General features: G+C 40.0%; 1 protein-coding gene across 2 annotated transcripts in view; it reads right to left on the reverse strand.

The window, feature by feature from the left end:
- Positions 1–20766, reverse strand: part of LOC127432654 (magnetosome-associated protein MamJ-like) — a 37807-nt gene that overhangs the window by 12922 nt on the left and 4119 nt on the right. Inside the window, exon 2 of one of the 2 annotated variants that reach the window (XM_051683991.1) lies at positions 15930–18667. The exons of the other annotated variant lie outside the window; for it this stretch is intronic. Coding sequence (XP_051539951.1) covers positions 17723–18553 — 831 coding nt within the window. The 5' untranslated portion in view covers positions 18554–18667 and the 3' untranslated portion in view covers positions 15930–17722. Of the gene's footprint in view, positions 1–15929; positions 18668–20766 lie in introns of those variants that run through there. 2 annotated transcript variants of the gene reach the window in all.

Genomic DNA, 20766 nt, shown 5'->3' on the forward strand with positions numbered 1-20766 from the left:
TCTTTCTTTCTTTCTATGCTCCATTCGCCAAAGCAGTTTATAGCGTGATGTTGCTTCCGCAAACTGTCTGCTCCAGCTCTTTAGACATGTGAAACAGCTCTTTACGACTGCTCATTTGTTCTCTTATCTAAACTTTCCACCCAGAAAGTAATGCGAGCTGCCTCCACCAACGGGCTCCGTTAATCTGGTTCTTCTGCACAGGTGATTCCTGTCAGCCTCATTACCTCGTCGCGCAGCTCGTTTAGGGCATGCTCTATCCAGCGATTATTTGTCATCTTCTACACATGAATATCACGAGTGTTTCTCCCTCCAAAATGCCATTCGGAGCATGATTTATTCCATTCTGAACAAAGGGGCTATCATGCAACAGAGAACTTATTCCAATCGACCGATACTCTAATGACAACTTCTTTCAAACCAACGCAGACATTTTAGTGTGAGTGCAGCACTTGCTCTGACCATTCCACAGCAGACTGCAATTATACATAGCCTCTGTCCAAACAGACATGATCCGCGCCGAAATCATGTGCCGTGTCCCAACTCATTCATAATCATCCTGCAATGTGTCTCGCCTCCTCTCAGCATTTGAGCTCGCACAGCAAGCTCGCACAAGAAGTAAGCGCTGCTACAAACTTCCACTCATCATAACACTATAAAATGACTTTCCCTCCTCCAGTCAGGACAAACGCTTCACACAAGTAAAATCAATCCATTTCTCTTGCATCTCCATATGCACTGCAGAGCTGCAGCTCAATTTATTCCTAGATAATTTCATGCTGTTCACACCTATTGCTATGCGATGCATTTCCTTTGCAATACATATATTGTACAGCAGGTGGCAGTCATACTCCTCAGGAGCAAATGACCACAAGTGAATCCTTCAATAATGATTGCAAGTCCATTTCTCCTGCATATCAGTATGCAGTACAGAGCTGCGAATCTCTTTTCATAGATAATTTATGCTGCTGGTCACATTTTTTCTTAATGTTATTAATATTTATTTTCTCTCTCTCTCTCTCTCTCTCTCTCTCTCTCTCTCTCTCTCTCTCTCTCTCTCGACTAATGTCCCCGAATGTCAACTGCATGCTTTTCCCTCTAATAAGCATTAGCAGCCTGAGGTTACCCCTCTACCAGTGCAAATGCAGCCCACACTCCAGTGGCCATGGATCTAACTTTTCACAGATTTCTAAGGGTTGTAAAATGTGTATAAGTTTCACCTAAATATTAATATTTTGTAGTTTCTACAGAAACGCTTGAAATTGCGCCATCTGCAAGGATTTCACCAATATTATTTCCAGCAGGTCTCTGCGAGAGCCCATCTAAAATCCCTTCAATGGGATTGTTCACAGGTTTTCCTCTTGCTTTCGCTATTTAGGTATCACTCCAAGACTTCACCATTACCTTCCAAGGAGCCAAAGACGGCAAACATTTAAGTTGCTAGAAAGCACAACTGCAGTGCTCTTACCATTGGCTCAAATCATCCATAAACAGCACAAATGGGCTGTTCAGGTGCCATAACTGTGGCGTCATTCATGCAAACAGCGCAAATGCACTGTCCAAGCACTGCATTCATGGGCTTGTTTTCCTCTTATCAAAGTCTGGGGGCATAGCTCATAAATATATATACACATCGCAAACCACAACCATGCAAAGTTCTGTACTCGGCACCACCTGCCTTTCGAAAGCAATGTGGGCTCTTCCATTCGGACACAGTGTAAACCTACGCAATTTGGGCCAATGGTTCTCACGTTCGATTGCAGTATGAGCTCTCCCGTTCGAGCGCAGTGACAGCGCAGTAATCTTAAAAGCCTTTTACCTTTTCCTGTTAACCTTGGCATTGGCATTTCCTTTGCTTATGGTTGAAAATGAGCCTGACACACAATAAACAGTGCCCCACCTGACACTGCCACAACAGTGCCCCATCCATGCCAAATGTGTGTACATGGTCATTAATATTTTCTCCACAGGCACTTTCAGTTCTTAAGTTCCATAAATTTATAGATGTACATTTACATCAATGGAAACACTGCAGCACTCCCACAGGAGCCCCTTTACCATGCCCCTAAATACTCAATCCACTGCGGCAACAGTACTCTAAACTCCACTCTTGCAGAAGGCCCACTTACTTTATAGCCGCAGCAGCATTTTACCATGCTTTCGCTGAAGCCCTTTGTCTTCGCTTCTCAGCAGCTGCAGCGAGCATTACAGGAGATAGCGGTCACCACCTCCTCCTGTTCTTCTCAAAGCACCATATTTCCCCATCTATGGGTAATCTACTGAGTGGGGCTACCTCTGCAAGCCAGCCAATCTAACCGTATCCCTATGGTACAACTCCCTACGGCCATACACAGGTCCTTTAATCTAAACCTTCCACCCGGACCGGGCCCTTACGTAAGGCTGCCCCCGTAAACTGGCTGATTAGATGCAAATATCAATAGTACAGCCCCCTAGAGCTGCATCAAGGTCCTTCATCCAAACTTTCCACCCAGAGCAGGCCCTTGCACGAGGCTGCCTCCAAAAGCTGTTCCAATGCAGTTTACCATGATCTAGCACTTCTGTCAACCCTCGATTTGGCGTTTCCTTCTCTCAATTTGGGGGATTATATATATTGTGCTTAATAATGGTTCTACTACAGCATATTTCATGCAGAGTGGACCACCTGGTCCAGTATGCTGGTTGCATGCTGGGCTTACCTATTCGAATACCGCAAGCTAAACCATTATCTCGTTAGAGCAGCCTCCCGTTCGAATCGAAGCGCGACCCCCTCCCTTTCAAATGCAGAGCCAGCCAACTCTCGTTCTCACCTTTCCCGCTCGATTGCATGCTGGGCTTACCCGTTCAAATGCCTTGAGCTAAACTACTCTCTCTTTAGAGCAGTCTGCCATTCGAATCACAGCGTGAGCCCTCCCGTTCGAACGAAGCACGAGCCAACTCTCATTCTCACCTTTCTCGTGCGAATGCCGCAACCCCATCCACTTCTGTGATGAGCGGAGGTCTCCCGAATTGCAACACCTCTCGACCAGCCATCGTACAAGAACGCACCTTCAAACAAATGCGTAAAGTGCTCCCTCTAGACAGCTTTTGGAGGAAGAACAATTCAGAAGTATCCGCCAAGCCAATTTACCAAATAGAATTGTTGCTGGTTTGCTGTCCTAAATACTTCCTGCCATAGTCATGGCACCAATCTTTCATCTTATAATTTTCTTTATTTATCACACATTATACATTTGCACATATACAATGAAATTCTTCTTTTTCATATATCCCAGCTAGGCTGGGGTCAGAGTGCAGGGTCAGCCATGATACAGTACCCCTGGAGCAGATAGGGTCAAGGGCCTTGCTCAAGGGCCCAACAGTGGCATCTTGGCAGTGCTGGGGCTTGAACCCCTGACCTTCTGATCAGTAACCCAGAGCCTTAACCACTGAGCTACCACTGCCCATCTTAATGCCTTTTTGGGGGGTAATCGGGACTCGAGTCGAGTCTCGAACTCCGAGCCCTCCAGTATATGGACAGCAAGCCAAATACGTTTACCGCATCAACACAAGATTACATAACATACGAACAGGGTTGGGGAGTAACGGAATACATGTAACGGGATTACTTATTTAAAATACAAAATATAAGTATCTGTGTTCCACTACAGTTACATTCAAAAAGTATTTTGATTATTGAAGAGATTACTTTGCAGTTTATTGTCATTTGTTTCATTTAATATTTAGTCCTTTCAGATGGAAAACATTTATACATAGAAATGTTGCAATCCAAAGTGCATTTGAACAATGGTGAAACACTTTCTTATGATGTGTTACACGCATATGAGCAGACAGAGAAGTAAGTTTGAAGTACAGTGCATCTGGAAAGTATTCACAGCGCTTCACTTTTTCCACATTTTGTTATGTTACAGCCTTATTCCAAAATGGATTAAATTCATTATTTTCCTCAAAATTCTACAAACAATACCCCATAATGACAACGTGAAAGAAGTTTGTTTGAAATCTTTGCAAATGTATTAAAAATAAAAAATGAAAAAAAATCACATAAGAATTCACAGCCTTTGCTCTATACTTAGTTGAAGCACCTTTGGCACCAATTACAGCCTCAAGTCTTTTTGAGTATGATGCTACATGCTTGGCACACCTATTTTTGGGCAGTTTCTCCCATTCTTCTTTGCAGGACCTCTCAAGTTCCATCAGGTTGGATGGGGAGCGTTGGTGCACAGCCATTTTCAATCGGGTTCAAGTCTGGGCTCTGGCTGGGCCACTCAAGGACATTCACAGAGTTGTCCCGGAGCCACTCCTTTGTTATCTTGGCTGTGTGCTTAGGGTTGTTGTCCTGTTGGAAGATGAACCTTTGCCCCAGTCTGAGGTCCAGAGCGCCCTGGAGCAGATTTTCATCAAGGATGTCTCTGTACATTGCTGCATTCATCTTTCCCTCAATCCTGACTAGTCTCAAAGTTCCTGCCACTGAAAATGATCCCCACAGCATGATGCTGCCACCATCATGCTTCACTGTAGGGATGGTATTGGCAAGGTGATGAGCGGTGCCTGGTTTCCTCCACACATGACGCTTGCCATTCAGGCCAAAGAGTTCAATCTTTGTTTCTCATGGTCTGAGAGTCCTTCAGGTGCCTTTTGGCAAACTCCAGGCGGGCTGTCATGTGCCTTTTACTGAGGAGTGGCTTCCGTCTGCCCACTCTACCATACAGGCCTGATTGGTGGAGTGCTGCAGAGATGGTTGTTCTTCTGGAAGTTTCTCCTCTCTCCACAGAGAAATGCTGGAGCTCTGTCAGAGTGACCATCGGGTTCTTGGTCACCTCCCTGACTAAGGCCCTTCTCCCCCGATCACTCAGTTTGGCCAGGCGGCCAGCTCTAGGAAGAGTCCTGGTGGTTCCAAACTTCTTCCATTTACGGATGATGGAGGCCACTGTGCTCATTGGGACCTTCAGAGCTGCAGACATTTTTCTGTACCCTTCCTCAGATCTGTGCCTCAATACAATCCTGTCTCGGAGGTCTACAGACAATTCCTTGGACTTCATGGCTTAGTTTGTGCTCTGACATGCACTTTTAACTGTGGGACCTTATGTAGACAGGTGTGTGCCTTTCCAAATCATGTCCAATCAACTGGATTTACCACAGGTGGACTCCAATCAAGTTGTAGAAACATCTCAAGGATGATCAGTGGAAACAGGATGCACCTGAGCTCAATTTTGAGTGTCATGGCAAAGGCTGTGAATACTTATGTACATGTGATTTTTTTCATTTTTTATTTTTAATACATTTGCAAAGATTTCAAACAAACTTCTTTCACATTGTCATTATGGGGTATTGTTTGTAGAATTTTGAGGAAAATAATGAATTTAATCCATTTTGGAATAAGGCTGTAACATAACAAAATGTGGAAAAAGTAAAGCACTGTGAATACTTTCTGGATGCACTGTAAGTTTGGAGCAGTTGTCAGCTTTACGCTAAGCTAAAATGCTATTTCTAGCCATTTAACATGCACATTACCAGGCACGATCATATTTTTTTATCAAGAAAATTTACGTTGCATCATAATTTCTTTTTTTTCTAGTAAGACCTTTGATATTAGGGCAAAAATCATATTCTTGATAATAATTTTTATATTGTTTTCCTGTAAAAATATCTAAAAACCCTTGATCTTGTTTTAGAAAAAACACTGCATTAGATATTTAGGTTTTTCAGAGAATGTATTTTTAAGGTGTATTTTGTCCTACTGTACTAGCAGAGTTTTTTATAGTCAAAACAAGTGAAAAATCTACCAGTGCTGAAGAAGTAATCCAAAGTATTTAGAATACGTTACTGACCTTGAGTAATCTAGCGCTGCTAGTGTAAAAGCACATGCTTGGTTTGCAGCGAAATGGTCGTGACACACTGCTTCGGTTCGGCTCACATACTGCTCCGGCGTGCAGTGTAAAACAGGCTTAACGATCTAAAAACAGGCTTGTTTCTTGGCCATTGTAATGTTTATAGTCTGAAAAGATAAGTAAACTTGCTAGCTGAACTAGCAGTTGTAAATCTACGTACCTTATCTTTAGGATATTGCACAGACTTTCCAAAATACCCATATAAGCACAATTATTATTATTATCAGATTATATAAACAATAATTATTTATTATTAATTGTAAAAAAATATATATTATTATTAATATAAAAATGTATAATTATGCATCTTCATTGGCTGCTCCTGGCTGCGGGAGACTACAGCAAATATTATTTTAGCGTTCCCATTTGCTCCATCGGCAACAGAAAAAAATCCACTATTGTGTTTCCATAAATTTGAAAAAAGAGGAAAAATAGAGAGGGATGGATTACAACAGTCCAAAGAGAGAAAGAATCAGAATCAGAATCAGAATGAGCTTTATTGCCAAGTATGCTTACACATACAAGGAATTTGTCTTGGTGACAGGAGCTTCCAGTACACAACAATGCAACAAGACTTTTAAAAAATATTTACAAATTGAATAAAAAATAAATAAATATTGAAAAGAAAATAAAGTATATAGAGAATACACAATACACAATATATATGTATGTATGTAACGGCAGAAGAAGTTGGATGTGTTGGATAATATAAAAAGACTAAGCTGTATATTGCACATTAATTATTGCTCAATGGGGCAGTTTTAACTGTTCATGAGATGGATAGCCTGAGGGAAAAACCTGTTCCTGTGCCTGATGGTTCTGGTGCTCAGAGCTCTGAAGCGTCGGCCAGAAGGCAACAGTTCAAAAAGGTAGTGGGCAGGGTGAGTGGGGTCCAGAGTGATTTTTCCAGCCTTTTTCCTCACTCTGGAAGTGTATAGTTCTTGAAGGGAGGGCAGGGGGCAACCAATAATCCTCTCAGCAGTCCGAACTGTCCTTTGTAGTCTTCTGATATCCGATTACGTAGCTGAACCAAACCAGACAGATATTGAAGTGCAGAGGACAGACTCAGTGACTGCTGAGTAAAACTGTATCAGCAGCACCTGTGGCAGGTTGAACTTCCTCAACTGGTGAAGGAAGTTCAAACTCTGCTGGGCCTTTATCACAATGTGATAGCTGGTTTGATGGTGTTGAAAGCCAAACTGAAGTCCACAAAAAGGATCCTTGCATATGTCCCTGGTCTGTCCAGATGTTGCAGGATATGATGCAATCCCATGTTGACTGCATCATCCACAGACCTGTTTGCTCAATAAGCAAATTGAAGGGGATCTAGAAAGGGTCCAGTGATGTCCTTCAGCTGGGCCAACACAAGTCAAATGATTTCTCAAATGATTTCATGACCACAGACGTCAGGGCGACTGGTCTGTAGTCGTTAAGTCCTGTGATTTTGGGTTTCTTTGGGACAGGAATGATGATTGAGCATTTGAAGCAGTATGGGACTTCACACTGCACAGTGATCTATTGAAGATCTGTGTGAAGATGGGGGCCAGATGGTTAGCACAGGATATAAGACACGTGGGTGAAACACCATCTGGGCCTGAAGCTTCCTTATCTTTTGTTTTCGAAAGTCACGGCACACATCATCTTCACAGATCTTAAGTGCAGGTTGAGTAGCAGGAGGTGGGAGGAGGGGGGCTGCAGGAGGTGTTGGTGTTTGTGTGAAGTGAAGGTCAGAGCGGGTGTGGGGTGTGAGATTGTGTCTTTTGGATCTATAGTATAACACATTCAGGTCATCAGCCAGTTGTTGGTCCACCACATGGTCGGGGGTAGGAGTCCTGTAATTCTTAAGTTGTTTCATGCCACTCCACACTGATGCAGGGTCGTTAGCTGAAAACTTTTTTTCTTCAAGAAGGCAAATTTGCTATTTTCCTGCAAATAGTTCATTATGTAAGACGTTTGAGAATCACATCTGTTTTCAGCGCCAAGTCTAAATTCAGTTCCTACATTTGCAGTTTGGAGATTCCAACAGCAGGTAGTAAAAAAGTTCATGTCCAAACTCTGAAAATACAGTATAATGTGACATGAAATTATGTCTCTGACAATTATTGTTGTAGCCATTTTATGAAACAAAATTGTATGAGATTTGTGTTAAACTATCTATAGGTAATGGTTTATTTTTCTATTATTATTATTATTATTATTATTATTATTATTATTATTATGGTTTATTATTATGGTTTATTATTATTATTATTATTATCATCATTATTATTATATTTACCATTTTATTTATGATCAAATTTGTATTTGTATTATTCCACCTGTTGTCATAGAGTAATTTTTAAGTCACTGCAAAAGGGGCCGGTGGAAGAAGTTGGAGAGATTAAAATGTATTTGGTATGATTTTTTATTTTTTATTTTTCTTATTTTTTTGACAACTTTGTTATTTTGATTATATTTTCGTTTTGTTAGAAGTGTAATTTGAATTTTGATTTTTTTTGTGCTTCAGTAAATGAATTTATTTGTTAAAAATCAAAATCGACAGGTAGAAGTGAAGTGCATGCCGATACAATAACTGTTAAAACTAGCCATGATTTGTGTGTCAGTAGATGAAAATTATTAATAATACTTACATTCTCTGTAATTTAATGGAGTGTAAATACAATTCCCTATGAGAATCACATTTTCCATGCATGTAAAAGAAGCGTGACCAGGGGCACAGATTCCTTGAGTGTGCCACTGTAGAAATATGCCTGACATTCAACAAGGACACATTTAATGCACAAAAGATGGTAAGTCCATATTTCTATTCTTCAAATTCATTGCATACTGTCCATTTACACTACCAACTTCATATGAATGCGCTTTCTTTGTTAGATGCAGATGGCGCAATAATCAGAGGAGAACCTCAGAATTAAACTGCTCTTGACCCGGCCCCTTAGCACTTTTCAAGCACAATTTCGCCAAACCCACTTGCGCCTAGAAATCCCAAAACATCATGGCCATGCCCATTGACTTTGCATGTATGACTTTTGGCATTGTGCTTAGCGCTAGTGCTCTAAAAATAGGGCCCATCCAGTGAGAAATGCTAATATATGCTAACAATGGCAGTAATGCCGGTGTCATTTCTGAAATTGCATTGCCATAGTTTGTCCAATAGTAGTTCTGCAAAGCCCCTTGTTTTAATTACTTTTTATTCCAATCATTATGATAAACATTAAAAGATTAGTTGCCCACTTCATTATGAATGATTTTCACAATATGAAACATGTTGTTAGTACACATCCTTTTGCAAATTTTCACCAAAGTTTTCAGTTACACCAAAGGGCACTTCCTTGTATTAGATGATTTCTAAAAGTAGTGCATAAATTGCTTTCACTAAAGATGTGTTGTGACTTACCCCAAAAATAACATTCTTACAACATCTTATTCATGATTACTCATGGAGTCTAATCATGAGCTAAGCACTTGAGCAACTATTTGAGACACCGTCCTGAAACCATAATACCAGACAGGAATTGTATCTTCTAAACTATTTCCACCCTGGGTATGAACTGATACAGACTACATAGGTGGTACACTATTACTAACTGCCAAAAAGTTAATATTGTAACATCTATGGTTTCTACCCATTCTTTCAGGTTCTACAGTATATATGAAATCATTTAAATATCAATCAAATTTGTTATTGCTAAATTTCTGTTTCTTGGCAAGTGATTTTGTAGACTTGTTATACCTGTAGTTTTGTCAATGCACAGTGACACAGTGGAACTCCGACCTGCTTTTGAAGAAGTCAGCACAGTCCATGAAACAGGAAGTATGGTTCTCTAGTCATGGTGGAAAATGAGGGTGGAAATCAAAATACAGTAGACTGTATAACATCCCAACACACACTAAACCAGAGACATGTGGGATGAGTGAAAACAAAGGCTGCACGAAAGACATGTGCCCTGTCACGTTTTTCTGGCTGAAACAGGACAATTTACTGCAAAACTGTTGGTTTTCGTAAATTTATGGAGCTCTGATTGCAGTTATGTTACAAAAACTGATCACTGATACAACAATAAATATGATAAAGTGTAAAAACACAATACTTTTGTTGGTTGTTGATAGAATAGATCACAGAACAGAAACTTTTAAGTGAAACACTGAAAATTATACAATTAGATATGTTATTCAATAATTTATTTATTAATCATTATCTATACAATTAAAAAAGAAAGATCGGTCCCACTTTAGTTTAGGTGTCTTTAACTACTGTGTAAATAAGCATTTGATACAATGTACTTATTATGTACTTACTTGTTTTTGCATTGTACTTACATTTAGAGTACCTGAATTTAATGAGTCAAGTCATTTATATTTGTATAGCACTTTCCACAACACACATCGTTTCAAAGCAGCTTTACAGAAAATCATGCTGTAACAGAAAATGAAACTAATATCTATAAAGTCTTAGAATCATCATTGTGCAGTTTGATAAAAAAATTAAATAAAATTTGTTAATTGTGTCTAAAAATAAGTAATTAGATAAGTAAATAATAATTGCATCTAGAACCCTAGTGAGCAAGCCAAAGGATACTGTGGCAAGGAACACAAAACTCCATAAGATATTGGTTAATGGAGAAAAATAACCTTGTTGGAGAACAAGGCTCACTGTGGGGCCAGTTCCCCTCTGGCTAAACAGCATGAATATAATGCCAATATTAGTTGTTTTTTTTTTAAGTGTAGTGCAAGTCATGGTTTAAAATGAGAAAACTAAGTAAGTGTTAAGGGCCAGTGTTTAAACAACAAGATTTTGTAAGAACTGTAAGATTAATGAGTAATGTCTTTGAAGTCCATCCTGGATTAAATGCAGAAGTTCACATAGATACATTGTCCTTTGTTAGTTGGCTGATGTAGGCTTTTGTTGTCAATTAATTGATAGTCTATGTATTCCATTTTAAGAGTGTAGTCCATAATGACATTTGTAGTTACACTTTTAGCCTTAACCTTAAACCTAACCCAACCATTACCCTAAAATCTAACTCTAACCCCTAAACCTACCCCTACTCCTAAACCTACCTGTGCTTCAACCTCAGTAGCAACAAATGTGAATCAATGAGAATTTTGCAGAACAGCATGTAGTTACACAGTAAATACATTGTATTGTATGTATTTTAATATTAGCACATAGTAAAGACACCTAATATCAAGTGTGACCAACATATTTATATTTATTTAGCACAAATAAATACACAACCTTTATCCATAAACATAATATCAAAATTGTCCCTGTTAAACTTCTTAATACATGTTCCTGGCCTTATTGTGAACAATTCATCAAAGCATATCATTCCAAGGAAAAATGTTTGCCTTTGTAATCTTTCAAAAATGTATAAACTTGCTCCACTCTGTCAAATAGAGAACACTTCTGTGATACAATCAATTTCCAGTGCAGAAAATCAAGTTGCAATCTTAATTTTTTTTCATGTTCAATATTGTTTTACTCTGAAAAATGTCACATTACAGAATGAAAATGGATTGTGAAAACTGTTTCAAGCTGATTTTAAATGTTCAATCCAAAAAGTTAAAAGGCATGAAAAAACAATCCCTTTTTAATCTAATAAACTGTTGTTCAAAGGCCTGTCCCAGTTTTTGCAGTCAAACAGAGTCAAGTTGTTTTGTTGATGGACGAGAGGTTCCTTTGTTTTAAGAAGTTTCCACAAGATTAATTTTATTATTTTGTTACTGTTGGATCTCGACAGTAAAAACGTTTGGGTTTTTTTAATGTTCAAACTGCATCTAAAGTGGGAAAGGCAAGTATATAACATATTTTCCCCATTCCATGTCCCAAACAATGTTATATAATTTACAGAAACAACTACAAATTATATTAAATGTGTGTACATGTTCACACACATTTGGTGAAGGATTCAAGATGCAATGTATATTATCTTAAATCTAAGCTGCATGCCCATTACCACATATGTCTTTATATTCGTTTTCCATACTATAGATGAAAACGCTATTGGGACATACCAAGTGTAGGCGATTCTGTTTCAGACAAATTACCCTCATTTACAGTGGTACTGTATAGTCAATGCAGTTTCACAGTCTGCTATCCTCAAATTTCAAAAAGATGTAGCTGTTATATAACTTCCTGTTTATGTTTTCACATCACCTCCTAGGTTGGCAAAACTCAGAATCTTTCCAAGAATTCCCCAAAAATGTAATGCCTAAATTGATCCAGACAGAATTTTATGTCTGAGTTCCCCTGACAGGAAGCTGAGCATGTATTTCACATGTCTGCTGAACCTATGGGTTAAGAACCTACCACTTAAACCTACACACTTGGCAGTTAACATATGATGCCAATTTTTTTATAACTCTTACATATGGAAATACATTACCTGACATATATATATATACTGTAGCTTACGACTATATACAGGGATGGATCATGGCAAGGCCCCTGGGCACCACAACAAGGGCCGATATGGCTAAAAAAAGAAAAGGAAGTTAGGATAACATCAGGTGACAAAAGAGGCCCCTAGGGGTCAACATGGTCACACAGCAACTTAAAATGTTCTGCAAACATCCTCCAAGGCATCCTTCTGGGTCCACAGAAACCAGGAAGTAATCCCGTCCAGAAAATCAATGACGAGCATGCTTCGAAGGTTTCATTTTCCCTCCAAAAATAAATTGTTACTCCACTGACGGTTAGGTTTATGGTTGGGATTTTGGGTTAGGCAGGGGTTCAATTGGGGAGGAATGGTATGAAACGGCATTCTGGCACTTCAGATTCAAAACCGATTCAGGACATTTCACCTGGAAACTGGAGCTCACATGTGCCCTTTCTGAACATCACTTCCAGCCACTGAGAGCAGTGGTTCGAATTCTGGTAAGCACAGACCAAGTTCAGTTGAAAAACTTTTGACCTACAGAATTCATAGTGAGATCAGTCTGAAGTGGTCAGCTAATGCTGTCTGCGTCAAGCAGCCCAGGAGCTCGGAATCTGAATGCTCTGGGTAACCGGGGGCTGTAGTGATCAGCTCACGCTGTATAACCTGATCAGCCACAACATTAAAACCACCTGCCTAATATTATGTAGGTCCCCCTTGTGCTGGCAAAACAGTGCCATTCTAAGATGCTATTCTTCTCAACACAATTGTACAGAGTGGTTATCTGAGTTACCATACACTTTGTCGGTTCTAACCAGTCTGGCCATTGTCTGTTGTCCTCTCTCATCAACAAGGCATTTCCGTCCACAGAACTGCCGCTCACTGGATGTTTCTTGTTTTTGGCACCATTCTGAGTAAATTCTAGAGGCTGTTGTGTGTGAAAATCCCAGGAGATCAGCAGTTACAGAAATACTCAAACCAGCCCGTCTGGCACAAAATAATCATCCATGCGATTATCTAATCAGCCAATTGTGTGGCAGCAGTGCAGTGCATAAAATAATTCAGATGCATGTCAGGAGCTTCAGTTAAGAAAAAAATTTGATTTCAGTGATTTGGATCATGGCATGATTGTTGGTGCCAGATGGGCTGGTTTGGGTATTTCTGCAACTGCTCCTGGGATTTTCACAAACAACAGTCTCTAGAATTTACTCAGAATGATGCCAAAAACAAAAAACATCCAGTGAGCAGCAGTTCTGTGGACGGAAATGCCATGTTGATGAGAGAGGTCAACAGAGAATGGCCAGACTGGTTTGAACTGACAAAGACTACTGTAACTCAGATTACCGCTCTGTACAACTGTGGTGAGAAGAATAGCATCTCAGAATGCTATTCTGAGATGCGGGTTGGTGCATTTTTGGTGGCATAAGGGTGTTGTTTTAATGTTGTGGCTGACAGGTGTATGACAAGGGACTAGGGTCCCTAGTGGTCAGCTCACACTGCGCTGAGGGCCCTAGAGTTCACCTTCCTGAACTCTTGGGTTCCAGTGGTCTATAATCCAGCCCTGACTTTATCTGCATTACAGGCCATATTTTCCCACATTGAGTGGCTTATGCAGATATTCCATTGCCTTAACCATAAAATGTTTGCAGGTCTTGATCACGTTATTCTCCTGTTGTAAAATAGTGTAATCTAGACCACATCTGTTATTGGTTACCATTTATTAATGGCCGTATATAGTTTTAACAATACAGAAGATGATAGTTTAATCCAGCAGTCCTTTGAAAAGCATGCCTGAGTATGCATAATTCATATAGGTAATGTACTCCTACAAAATATTTCCAAAAAGATTGACCTCAGAGATTAATGGTTTGGGGCTTGTTTAATGGTGCTCAAGTTGGAACTCCAAGGGTTTAAGTCTTGTAAAGGGTGACATCAACTTCATAAAGTACTGTTGTGGATCAGGGCTGAATTAAAGCAATGTGGCATTTCTTTACTTAATTTCCACAGCCACCGAACCGCAGTACAGAAGCAAAGACTGAACTGATTAGAAATAAGTTTTACTGCATGCTTCACTGAGTTCATTGTGGAAAGATGATCACCACACGCAGACTTTGCGGTAACATTGAAATGTCACTGGACAGCCATAATTCTTTGTCTGTCTTGGAGTCACATGTAGCATCCCTATTGTAAGCAAGTAACTTGTAATGGCTTTCTCAGTTCAAGCAGTGATACATTTGGTACAACATGTTTTCTAATACTAACCTTGATTCTTGATAAAGGGCCGTTTACACTGACATCAATTTGTAGCAACAAAGCAACCAAGAGTCATTCAATTTCAATGAGAATTGGCAATTTATGGTGACAAGTTGAGTGGAATATAATTTTATGCAAATTAATGCAGACCACATTTATGAGCTTTGTCATGCACTCAATCAACAGCTACCAACATGATCACACATGAAATTGACAATGCTGCTTCTGAATGTTCATGTTACCCTGAAATCAACCCCATACTGCTCAACTACTGACAAGTGCCATCCGTTGTCTCCTGAATTACTGAAAAGCGTGTGCAACAGACATCATTTTGCATCAGTTCAAACAGGTTCACCTTTCCCTGTGACGTTACTGATAGTGTGTTTAACATGCAATCTTTGAGGTGTGGGTTCTGATCCCATGAAAACCAATAAGTAATTGTGTTCGCTCCGACACACTGGTTCTTTTTTTTAATGTATTGCTTTTTTAAAATGACTCCATTGACAGCTAGGTTTGGGTTGGGGTTTGGGTGAGGAAGTAGGATTAATATATGCATTCCGGATGACTGTATTATACCATTTACAATTAAACACAACTCCCATTTACTGACACCCAGTGGACATTTCAACTCTACAACACTTCCTGCTTCAGCCACAGGAGGCAGTGGTTTCGAATGTCGGTAAACAAAGATACATTTCAGCAGCACAACTTTTGACCTCTTGTCGCTGCAGTGTGACTAGACTGGAGTTACACTGTGACAAAGCTACAAATGATGAACGTCTTTCCATGTTAATGAAATGAGCACCAACACATTTTGTTTGTTTGGTTGCCCTGCCCACAATGAAGTCTCATTGCTCGAACAAGTATTTTTCACATTTCTGTTTATTAAACAACAAATATCTTCTGATTGTCATGTCATGCAGCATTTTTGCTTTTATTTTGGACAGACAAATAACTTGTTGCTTGAAATTTGTCACATCATGGCTGGCTTGGTTTTGGTGTTGTGTGAAAAACACCTTATTTGAAAAGGCATGAATAATGACTTCAAAACGAATAATGCATTCTACTGAATGATAGAAAAAAAATATTTGTTAGAATACAAAGAGAATACAAATTACCTGCAAAGAAGCAACCCAGACTGTTGTGTAGGGCTGGGATATTATTGTGATGATTTTGCTAAAGAAACAGCCTACATGGTCTGTGTGTGCTTCAGAGTGAATGGATGACATCCTGTTCTGTTCACACACGGGGTTCATGGATAGGGGTTTGTGTGCATTGTGAAAGCAAAGTACTGAAGGTTCACACATTCCCAAAATTACAAAGAGTTGTTACCACTAAAAGCTATTATACAAATAAAAAAAATGACACAGTATCACAGAAAATGAGATAACAGGGCTTAGGCTAAAACAAATGACATTAAAATGCATTTTATTACTGTGCAGTTGTATATTTGTGCATATAAATGAAATTCAATCAGTGAAAAAAAAAACTGTGGAAAACATGTCTTCACTATTTTTTACATGCATTAACCATTTTTAATACATTGGCAGCCAAAAGTTTGGAATAATGTACAGATTTTGCTGTTTTGGAAGGAAATTGGTACTTTAATTCACCAAAGTGGCATTCAATTGATCAAAAAGTATAGACAGGACATTACTGATGTAAAAACAGCACCATCACTATTTGAAAAAAGTCATTTTTGATCAAATCTAAACAGGCCCCATTTCCAGCAGCCATCACTCCAAAAACTTATCCTTGAGTAATCATGCTAAATTATCAATATCAGGAAGATAAGACCCTTCCTTTCTGAACATGCCACACAACTGCTTGTCCAGTCACTTGTCATAACTAGACTGGACTACTGTAACGCTCTTGTTGCAGGCCTCCCTGCATGTGCAATTAGACCCCTGCAAATGATCCAGAATGCAGCAGCACGTCTGGTCTTTAATGAACCAAAGAGAGCACATGTTACACCACTCCTTGTCTCTCTCCACTGGCTGCCGGTTGATGCACGTATCAAATTCAAGGCTCTGATGCTGGCATATAGAACAGTCACTGGGTCTGCTCCAGCATACCTAAAATTATTTATGCAGAGCTACGCGCCCACTAGAAGCTTGCGGTCAGCTAAGGAATGTTGCCTTGTTGTACCAACACAAAGAGGCACCAAAACACTTTCCCGGACTTTCAGCTTCATCGTACCACGTTGGTGGAACAACCTTCCCAACTCCATCCGTGAAGCTCTCTGTCTTCAAAAAACGACTAAAAACACATCTTTTCCATGAGCACTTAACCAGTCATTAAAAAAAAAAAAAATTCCTGTTGCACTTTATTCTGTTTTGAATACTATTATGGTGCTAGTGAAACTTTGTAATACAGCACTTTTCATACCACTGTCTCCTTAAGATGATTCGCTTATGTTTTCCTCTTTTGTAAGTTGCTTTGGATAAAAGTGTCTGCCAAATGAATAAATGTAAATGTAAATTGCTAATTTGGTACTAGAAAATCACTTGCCATTATATGAAACACAGCTGAAAGCTATTTGGTTCATTAAATGAAGCTTAACATTGTCTTTGTGTCTTTGAGTTGCCACATTATGCAATAGACTGGCATGTCTTAAGGGATGATATTAGGCCAAAAATGGCAAAAAAGAAACATTTTCTCACGAAACTTGTCAGTCAATCATTCTTTTGAGGAATGAAGGCTATTCAGTGCTTGAAATTGCCAGATTTCATACAAAGGTGCACAGATAATTAAACAATAAACCAATGAAAACAAGACACATGAACATGGAGGGAAAACAGGAATCACATGACTAGGGAACCAAGAACTAGAATTTTCAAAATAAAAGACATGAAATACAAGAATCAACAAAATACACATGACATATCCCCCCACTAAGGGGTGGCTCCAGATGTCCCAATATATGAACAAAACACATAAAACATGGCATAAACTCAAAGTTCTGTAGGGAGCTGGGGGACTGAGGACCAAGGTGGAGCCGTAGGGAAGGAGGTCCCCGGTGGAGCTGATAGATCGGAGGGATGAGGCGCAGCCAGAGGATCGGAGAGCCAAGGCAGAGCCAGGTGACTGACAGACCAAGGAGGAGCCGGAGGGACGAGGGACCCCGGCAAAGCCGACAGGCTGAAGGACCACAGTGGAGCTGAGGGAACACAGAGTCGAGGGACCGACTGGCCAAGGCGGAGTTCAGGGCTCGGAGGATCCAGGCGGGGTCGGAGGGTTGAAAGTTCCCCTTGCCTGCTCAGGAGAACTAAGGGTGGGTACAAGGGTGGGAACCATCTCCAGGTCCGACTGCTCAGAGGTGGACGTGACGTGGCATGGAACAGGCTCAAGCGTGGCTGTGACGTGGCATGGAGCAGGCTCAGACGTGGCTGTGATGTGGCATGGAGCAGGCTCAGGCGTGGCTGTGACGTGGCATGGAGCAGGCTCAGGCGTGGCTGTGACGTGGCATGGAGCAGGCTCAGGCGTGGCTGTGACGTGGCATGGAGCAGGCTCAGGCGTGTCTGTGACGTGGCATGGAGCAGGCTCAGGCGTGGCTGTGACGTGGCATGGAGCAGGCTCAGGCGTTGCTGTGACGTGGCATGGAGCAGGCTCAGGCGTTGCAGAGACAAAAGATGCCGCTAGCTCAGCGACCATGACGAGAAACTCTGGCTTGGCGGCCATGACGTGAAACTCTGGCTTGGCGGCCATGACGTGAAACTCTGGCTTGGCGGCCATGACGTGGAATGCTGACTCGGCGGCCATGTCGTGGAACGCTGGCTCGGCATCCACCTCCCCCACAGTGAAAGTAGAACCAGTGATCTGCAGAGCAAGGTCGATATACTGAGCGAGGCTGAGGGAACTGTGACCACCAGGCATTAAATTGGAGATAGGCTCATTTAGTCCAAATCGGAAACAGTCTTTGTGGGCAACCTCACTGAAGTCCACCCGGCAGGCCAGAGCGCAGAAGTCCTCCCCATAATCCTCCAGGGGACGATTCCCCTGACGTAGGCGGAGGAGCTGGATTGCTGGGTTCATTGTTTGGTCAAGTGTTTCTGTAATGATGGGCTGCTGGCAATGATGATGATGAAGGCGATGATGATGATAAGAACCCAAGTGCAATTTATTAATAAACGTGAAATCCAATAAACCCTAACATAAACATGAAACAAAAACAAAACATGAACTTGACTTGACTTTAACATGGCATGACTATGAACCAACCTACATCAACAATTCTTGACAAAGGACAATGGAAAACATAAGGGTTTAAATACATGGACATGGGAGAACAAACCAATGAACAAACAGAACTCTAAACAAGATAATTAAACAATAAAAAAATGAAAACAAGACACATGAACATGGAGGGAAAACAGGAATCGCATGACTAGGGAACCAAGAACTAGAATTTTCAAAATAAAAGACATGAAATACAAGAATCAACAAAATACGCATGACACTATGTGGTGTGAGAGCACACCATCTGCGTGATTATTATTTTCAGAACTGGGAAAGTTTCTGTAATATTGTGGTATAATGGTGTTTTCTCTGAGTTTTTTAGTTAATACATCCGTGAGCCACAGACAGTTTTACCGCCAAGCATGACAGCAATGTGCTTATTTTTAGATTTGAAAATTCCAGACACAAACTATAGACTTCTCTCCTCCTACAACATTAGCCTGAGTGAATAAATTAAAAACATTTCACTTCTTATGTAATATGGCAGTCCAATACAGCATGTCTTGACACATTTGTTCTCAACTTTTCTATATGACAACCTACGATTAGTATGTCTTATGTAGCTTTGTTTTATGATGTCTTTACTTGCACCTTTAAAATCTCTATGAATATTTGTCTTACCTCTATATAAGAATCATTCTACCATTTTATGTAAGTGATATTATGTTTCAAGTCTGTAGGCTGTCTGTCAATCATTAGCATTGAAATTCAGTCTTTTTAATTGCTGCCCTGAGGTACACTCCGCAAGAGCGCAGCAAATCATGAATGCTGTAACACTAACTATCACTTAGAGGGGCTTATTAACGTTCATGTGCTGCTAGTTAATGGTGAATAATTGTACAGTAGCTAAATTGTCTGGTCTCCTTCTTGTCCCAGTATTGTTTAACATACAGTACTATAACACTATACATCTATGCACAGAATAACATGTAAGGCCACCTGAGAGGCAGCAATTTTTAATTTACTGTTCTATTTCCAAACAGTACATGACTAAATTCCGAGCATTTGCCATGCTACTAACAGACTGTGAATCATAGAATGATACAGAGGAAGGAGAAAATCATGTGATCGTGTTATGACATTGTGTCATCCTCCTCAAAATAAAATGTGAAATGTTTTTCTAACTTTTTGTGTGAAAAACAATGCAATGTCCATAAAGCTCACCAAAATGTAGTCTATATCAACATGAACTATTATGTTAAGGCTAAATCTGTCGGCTAAATCTAATTAACCTTGAATTGTTATAATACTCTTAATTTAAGATGTTATTGTATGATCTAAATTTGAGTCAATTCAACCAAAATTAGAAGAAACAAGTAGAAACAACAATATTTAAATAGCAAATCTGAGTTGTCTACTTGCATCTGTAGTACCTTAACTTAAATAGTTAAGTTCATTCTATATGAACACTAAGTTAAGTGAACTTCTTTACACAAGTTTTGGAGACTCTATTACCCAATTCAGCTGAGGGAATGAGTTTACTCAACCAGTTGAGTAAAGTCAACTTATTAGTGAATGATAAATAATCCAACTAGATTTTAAGAACAAATGAGTGCTGCTTGCCTGTGCAAAAGTTGCCGTCATGATGTTAGAGTGTTCTGGGTGGTTGCCAGGGCATGGCTATGCAGTTGTTAGGGTGTTCTAGGTTGTTGCTAGGGGGATTCTAGGACATCCTGGGTGGATGCTAGATGGGTCTAACTCAAAAGAAGCCACCCCCAAGTCTCTAAGATATTTTTTATATATGGCTCTGGTCCCTACTTCAACGTAAAGGCCTATTCATACACCAAGCGAATGTTCGTTCCAAACAAGCTTTTGCATAGAGCAATAGATTCCTATGGCACTATTCGGGTCCGACAAATCGTCCACTGACAATCTAAAGTTATGTGTCAAAGTTTAATATTTAGCGTACAGTGTGTGTTCAAATCCTTAACCCTAAGTATGAGCAGAAGCAATAGTGACGCTTGCCTTAGCAAACTAGACTAACAGTGAAATGAAAATTTATTTTAAAT

The sequence above is a fragment of the Myxocyprinus asiaticus genome, chromosome 42 (genome assembly GCF_019703515.2).
Source record: "Myxocyprinus asiaticus isolate MX2 ecotype Aquarium Trade chromosome 42, UBuf_Myxa_2, whole genome shotgun sequence".
NCBI lineage: Eukaryota > Metazoa > Chordata > Actinopteri > Cypriniformes > Catostomidae > Myxocyprinus > Myxocyprinus asiaticus.